The sequence below is a fragment of the Odontomachus brunneus genome, unplaced genomic scaffold, assembly GCF_010583005.1.
Source record: "Odontomachus brunneus isolate Ranch 3 - 2012 unplaced genomic scaffold, Obru_v1 Obru_scaffold_161, whole genome shotgun sequence".
NCBI classification, from domain to species: domain Eukaryota; kingdom Metazoa; phylum Arthropoda; class Insecta; order Hymenoptera; family Formicidae; genus Odontomachus; species Odontomachus brunneus.
In genome coordinates, this window is record NW_022639611.1 from 769132 (window position 1) to 776098 (window position 6967).

Here is a 6967-nt window from a genome sequence, read left to right on the forward strand (position 1 = left end):
TATATATATATATATATATATATATATATATATATATATATATATATATATATATATATATATATATATATATATATATAGGGTGTCTCAGACCTTCATGATGACCTTTTGTGAAAATGTAGAACGGATTGAGGGTGAGCAAGAAAGTCCTGTGCCGTTTTATGATATTCGCAATAGTTTTCGAGAAATTAATTATTTTGTCTCAGCTAATGAGAGGAAGCGACAGCCGAAAGAAAGATGTCTTCGGCCGGCGCACGACCGTGATACACGTGAATAACGACTCGCTGCGTCCCTCCGCCCATAGCTACGAAACACAGCGAAGCTTGATACACTAACACATGTACATGACATATCCCTATGCCGAATCAAAACGTGTCGTTGCTTCGGTTGCATACATATATATAAAGATGAAATAACGAAGCGGCAACACACTCTTAGATTCGGCGTCGATTCGGCACACGGATATGTCATGTATATGTGTAGTGTATCAAGCCCTCACTATGTCTCGTAGCTATGGGCGAAGGGACGCAGCGAGTCGCGATTCGCGTGTATCACGGTCGCGCGACCGAAAGCATCTTTCTTTCGGCTGCCGCTTCCTTTGTTCTCATTAGCTAAGACAATATAATTAATTTCTTAAAAACTATTGCGAATATCGCAAAACGGCATAGGACTTTCTTGCTCACCTCAATCCGTTCTACGTTCTCACAAAGAGTCATTATGGAGGTCTGAAACACTCTGTGTATATACAGGGTACTTTATACTTTAGGTCAAATTGAACAAAAAAGTCCTCTACCATTTTGCAAATAATCACATAGATTTTTAATTATTAATTAAAGAAGATGAGTGCATTATCACGTAAAATCGTGCAATATATATATGTACACAGGGTGTCTGACTCGTACCGTACCAGAGATAGCATATAGCTAGAATAAGTCGGGGTGAGTAATAGAATCGGTATCTTTTTTTAAACAACCAAAATTTTGAGATATTAATAAAAGATTTCTATCGAACGGCAGCCCACTGGTCAATCAGCACGTGTGAACAACGAGGAAAACGCGTTGCCAGGAGGCAGACCAGGCTAGCCTGTTATGCCGATGCTACAGCGCGTACAGCGTTCGTCTCACTGCAGCACACGTGTTGATTGGCTAGTAGGTTGCCGTTCGATAGAAATCTTTTATTGTTAATATCTCAAAATTTTACGTGATTGTTTAAAAACAGACGTCAATTCTATTACTCACCCCGACCTATTCTAACTATATGTTAGCTCTGGTACGGTACGAGTCAGACACCCTGTATATATAGGGTGTCTTACACTCTCCTCCGGGCATTTAGTGGGGACGTAGAATGGGTTGATGTGAACATAAAAGTCCTATACCGTTTTGCGAAATTCATAATAATAGTCGAGTAATTAATTATGAAAAATTAAGGAAAAGCGTGTACTGAATGGTAGAGGACGGACCGCTTGAGTCACAGCGCAGCCCAATAATATAGCGCGCGGAAGAAAATGGACAAACGCACACGTACACGGACGCGCATACGGAGCTATCCATTTTCATATGCCAAACAACCTACCTCTCTGACCTATAAGATAGGCCCGCGAACAATCGTCCATTTTTTTCGCCGGCCGCGGCAAGCCGTATGTCCTGCCTGTCGCGTCGCCGCGCTTTGATATGTCTATTTTAATTAATATCTCGAAATTTTACGTGGTTGTTTGAAAAATGACCTCTACAATTTTTGTTCACTTTTATGTACTTTTGTTCTACTTATATTTTTCTTTTGGCACGTCTTATGCGGGACACTATATAGGCCGCGATAGGTGTGACAAACGCCAAACTTTACGCAGTTGTTACTAACAAACTAGACGCGTTATCGCTAAATGGAAGAGGACTTTTCTGATCCTCTCACTTAGCTCTACGCCCCTATAGAGTTAGTGTGTTACAATTATCAGATACCCTGTATATTTATATATTTATATCTTGAGTATTACTATAAAATATAAACTTTCCACCATTGTATTTTCCAAACAAAACTCAATAATTCTGAAATTTGTATATAATTTCACTATATTAATCTGTAATATTATGGTAGTTTTTCATTAAAACTCTAATTAATTTACAAGAAATTAAAAATAGAAATTAAAAATAGAAATTAAAAATAGAAATTAAAAATAGCAGTCAATGACACGTATAAAAACTGTCATCTTTGGTTTCAAATATCTCAATTCTGGAATAGTCAATATTTTTCTAATTGCACAAGCAATTATATAATATTTTAGTTTAGATAAGTTTCAATAAATTCTTAACAAACTCATTTTGCCTTACAACATGTGTGTGTGTGTGTGTGTGCGTGTGCGTGCGTGTGCGTGCGCGCGCGCGTGTGTGTGTGTGTGTAAAATTATAAAACTCCATTATTTTATTTTTATAAAGAACGAGAAATTTATAATACTTTGCATTATACTAGGAAATAATTACATGCTCTAAAACCGATGTGTGGAAACGTATTTTACCAATTTTTTTATTTTAGCGATCTTTACAATTGCGCGACTTTGATATTACCGTTTCATTCCATGGCACAGTCATTGACGGTTTCGCCTTTCGTTACGCTCCATTGACAACATCTCTCGCTTTTTGTTTCAGGTGAACCGATCGACATCATGAAGCCGCGAGCTATAGCCGCGTGTAACGAGAATATCGCTCGCGACGTCGGCAGGATCATTCGCGAGGCCGATCTACGGGTGAACGCGAGAACAAAGCACGCAAACGTTAGTAACACAATAGACGTATCTAACTTTGTATGAGGAATTGTCTATCGGACCGTTCATAAATTTCGAATTACTATGTATCAAAAGGAAATGACAGGAAAATTCCTGCTTCTTGTATGAGCAACGTTAGCATTGTTATATAATTACATAATCTATCAAAAACACATTTACGCGTTTACTCGATAATAACTCAAAGTCTATGTATCTGATATATCTGTAAGAATAAATAACTGTAGCAGTTCATAAGTAATCGCTCGTAAAAAAATGTAAACACAATTGGGTAAAACTGCATAAAAGGTAACACCTCACCGATTTTTTTTTAAATATGTTATAGAAAATGAAATTCTGAGTGATTTTTTCCTATACGTATCGACGGATACGCGCCCTCGCGGTGGAAAAGAGAATGAATGGATTAACCTGTTATTCGCTGCATCGCATCGTCGAATATACGGGTGTGGCGCGCGGCCGCGTACTCCCTGCTCGCGTTTATATTCTAATGTTATTGCACGCGACATCATGGTATCACAAAGGAACTGAATGCTAGCAACTGTCTTCCATATTCTCTATCGTTCCATATTCTTTTCTTTTCACCTCTCTCCTATCGAGCAGAGTATTTTGTTCTCGAATATACAGGATGTCTCAGATCACCTTCACAATCTCTCGTGAGGACGTAGAGAAGATTAAGATGAACACAAAAGTCTCATATCATTTTACGATATTCGCAATAATAGTCGAGATATTAATTAAAGAAGATTGGTGAATGATCACGCGCGATATGAGATGAGCTGCAGTGGCACCGTCCGCCGTTGTATACTTATATTATACATTAAATCAAACTGAACAAAAAAGCCCTCTACCATTTTGCAAATGACCACATAGATTTTTAGATATTAAGAAAATTTGTGCGTTGTGGTGCACGATCATGTAACAATTTTCTTTAATTAATATCTAAAAATCTATGTGGTTATTTGCAAAATGGAGGACTTTTTTGTTCAGTTTGACTTAATGTATAAGTATACAACGGCAGACGGTGTCACTGCAGGTGTCATCTATCATATCGCGCGTAATCATTCACCAATCTTCTTTAATTAATATCTCCACTATAATTGCGAATATCGCAAAATGATATGAGACTTTTGTGTTCATCTCAATCTGCTCTACGAGAGATTGTGAAGGTGATCTGGAACCTTATATATGAGGATCGTATATAGTTTCGAAGATATTAAATTTTAAAGTTTTGAAAGTGTACATGTTATAAATAAACTTAATCTTGGTAATCGACGATGCTCCTCCACATTTATTGTAACATATATATAATTAAAACCGCAAGAAATCTATCACGTTCGAGCAAACATGCGCGATCCATTTTCTCAATTATGCTTCTCTTGCAACGGCTCGCATACCTATTATATCTTCTACCGAAGAACTAATAGTCAATAAAAAGAAGCATAAGAAATTATATAATGCTAACGTGAGCATGGAATATTTCATGATTGTACTGGCAACTAGAGACGCACGGGTAAGATGATTTTACGATCCTCCTCTTCTACTTTTTTCCCGTACCGCTTAATAATTACATCCTCCGGATGGCAATCTAATGCGATCCCCGCAGGGAAATACCACGTTTCGCGAAGTATCATCTAATTATAGAACGAGCGACAAACGCGCGGGTGGGGAAAAGACGACAGAATCACGGTCGTTCACGAAATATACGCGCATGACGTCATAAGGACGCCAGGAGTCTAGACAGTCGCGGATAGTCCACGATATGATTGACCCCCGATGGATTGTCACGTGCGTAATCAACTCGCGACAGCGTACCTTCCACCTTCTGCGCTGACGTCATCGTAATCATGTATAAAACTTTCCCGGCGCCACGTTTATCGGCTAGATAAGTTTTGGCTGCTCCTGCGCCATCAGTGTTTGTCTCTACGACTGATCCAACGCGTCAATAAAAAAAATTGCATTGTGGTGAATCTCAACCAGTATTCCGATAGCAAAATCAACACTCCGACAGTCACATCAACGAGAGCGCAAATTGTCGCGCATTAGTGCAAATCTTCCAGTGATCCGTTTCGTTCACCGTAACATCCAATGAGACACAATTAGAAAACATGATCGAGGCAAACGACTTGGACGAATACTATAACACTGTAGAAGAATTGGTTCTGCACGCGGGAAAGGTGCGTAATATTATTGATGCAAAAAAAATAGCAATAAGTGAACGTAACAATGAACGTTCGTCACGAGAGAGAGAGAGAGAGAGAGAGAGAGAGAAAGAGAGAAGTAGATAGAACGCGATAACGAAATACTTCAAAAATAGCTGCCAAGTGATAGTTACGAGTGCGAGAAGCTAAAAACGATTCAATTTGACTTAGCGATCGTCTTCATCTAATAAAAATTTTAATGCGGAATTTCAAGCAATTTTTTTCAATTAAGTAGAGAAAGACCAATAAAAGCCATCACGGATATTGGTGCAAAATTTAATTTTCTTAAAATTTTTCTTTGGCTCTTTTTACGCTAATAAATATCGCGTAAATGTATTTGAAAACGTTTTAATGTATTTTGCATTTTTCTATGCACTGTTTATTTATATGGTTGATTGCTATGTAGATTTTCATTGATCATTTCAATGTTTAAAATTTGAATTATCAAAGATACGGTAAATAAATCACAATTTACAATGTATATATTTGTTGGCTCATTTTACTGGGTACTTGTTGACTATATATTCGATATCCGATTAATTGTTTTATACATAAATTAGTGAGTACACCGTATAATATTATAGCACCGATCAATGGTGACAATCAATATTAATTCCATAATAAGTTTGTTGAGTTATATGTGCATATCAGCAAATAATTTAAAACAGTATTACTAAATTTACTAAGTTAACTTTGTTAATGATATGTGTGTGCGTGCGTGCGTGCGTGCGTGCGTGCGTGCGTGCGTGCGTGCGCGTGTGTGTGTGTGTGTCTGTGTGTGTACAGGGTGCCCCGCGTAAGACGTGCCAAAAGAAAAATATAAATAGAACAGATAAAAGTAAACAAAAATGGTAGAGGTCATTTTTCAAACTACTACGTAAAATTTCGAGATATTAATTAAAATATTTGGGCATATTAGTACGCGGAGACGCGGCCGGCGAAGAAAATAAACGAGCACACACGTATACGGACATACACACAGAGCCCAATTCCATATGCCAAACGGCCTATCTCTCTGGCCTATAAGATAGGCCCGCGAGCAATCGTCCATTTTTTTCGCCGGCGATCCATATGTCCCGCCTGCCGCGTTCTGATATGTCCAAATATTTTAATTAATATCTCGAAATTTTACGTAGTTGTTTGAAAAATGACCTCTACAATTTTTGTTCACTTTTATCTGTTTTACTTATAGTTTTCTTTTGGCACGTCTTACGCGGGACACCCTGTATATATATACACATACAGGGTAAGTCATTTTAATCGGACCAGGCAAATATCTCGAAAAATTTGGAAGATACGGAAAAATATTTCAAACAAAAGTTGTATGGTTTGGAGGGGGACATAAGATGATGCAATTGGCTTGACTCTAGATAGTCGTTTAAAAGTCACGTGAAGATCACCTTCAATTTCTTAAATGGAAACCTCCATTTTTCATTGCATATTCTTGTAGCTTACCTCGACAGCTTTCCAAAACACTATAAAATATTTTTCAAGTATCTTTCGAGTTAAAAGTTATAATATTGTTTAAAGTTATAATACTGTTGCCATTAGTATTGGTACCCAAGATGTTCGACCAACGGCTGAAACCTTTTGAATGTTGTTCAGAGCCATGACCTTGACAACATTTGTCAAGGTCAAGGCGATTGGAGGTTGTTCCTAATATTTTCATTTCTTCAAATTTTACAGTGAAAACAAAAATAATAATTTAAAATCATGGGAGACATGTGAAGTCCGATTGACTCTAAAGGATCATATAAAGATCACAATGCTATGATTATTAAAGAAATTTATTAATGGGATTTTACACATGTGCTTCTTTGTGGCCCCGACAAAGCATTGTGACCTTCATATGATCCTTTAGAGTCAATCGGACTCTACATGTTACCCCATGATTTATTTATGATAATTATTTTTATTTTCACTGTAAAATTTGAAGAAATGAAAATATTAGGAACAGCCTTCAATCGCCTTGACCTTGACAAATGTTGTCAAGGTCATG

At 37.3% G+C, this 6967-nt stretch overlaps 3 protein-coding genes across 5 annotated transcripts in view; 2 read left to right on the forward strand and 1 right to left on the reverse strand.

The window, feature by feature from the left end:
* The window catches only part of LOC116850927 (inositol monophosphatase 2-like), a 12078-nt gene extending 8974 nt beyond the window's left edge, over positions 1-3104 (forward strand). For all 3 annotated transcript variants that reach the window (XM_032829789.1, XM_032829790.1, XM_032829791.1), the window contains one exon: positions 2637-3104. In XM_032829789.1, coding sequence (XP_032685680.1) covers positions 2637-2797 — 161 coding nt within the window. In that variant the 3' untranslated portion in view covers positions 2798-3104. The remainder of the gene's footprint in view (positions 1-2636) is intronic.
* LOC116850926 (ATP-dependent helicase brm) overlaps positions 1-6967 on the reverse strand; it is a 64851-nt gene that overhangs the window by 45260 nt on the left and 12624 nt on the right. The window lies entirely within an intron of this gene.
* The window catches only part of LOC116850928 (inositol monophosphatase 2-like), a 13246-nt gene continuing 10660 nt past the window's right edge, over positions 4382-6967 (forward strand). The window contains exon 1 of the mRNA XM_032829792.1: positions 4382-4944. Coding sequence (XP_032685683.1) covers positions 4876-4944 — 69 coding nt within the window. The 5' untranslated portion in view covers positions 4382-4875. The remainder of the gene's footprint in view (positions 4945-6967) is intronic.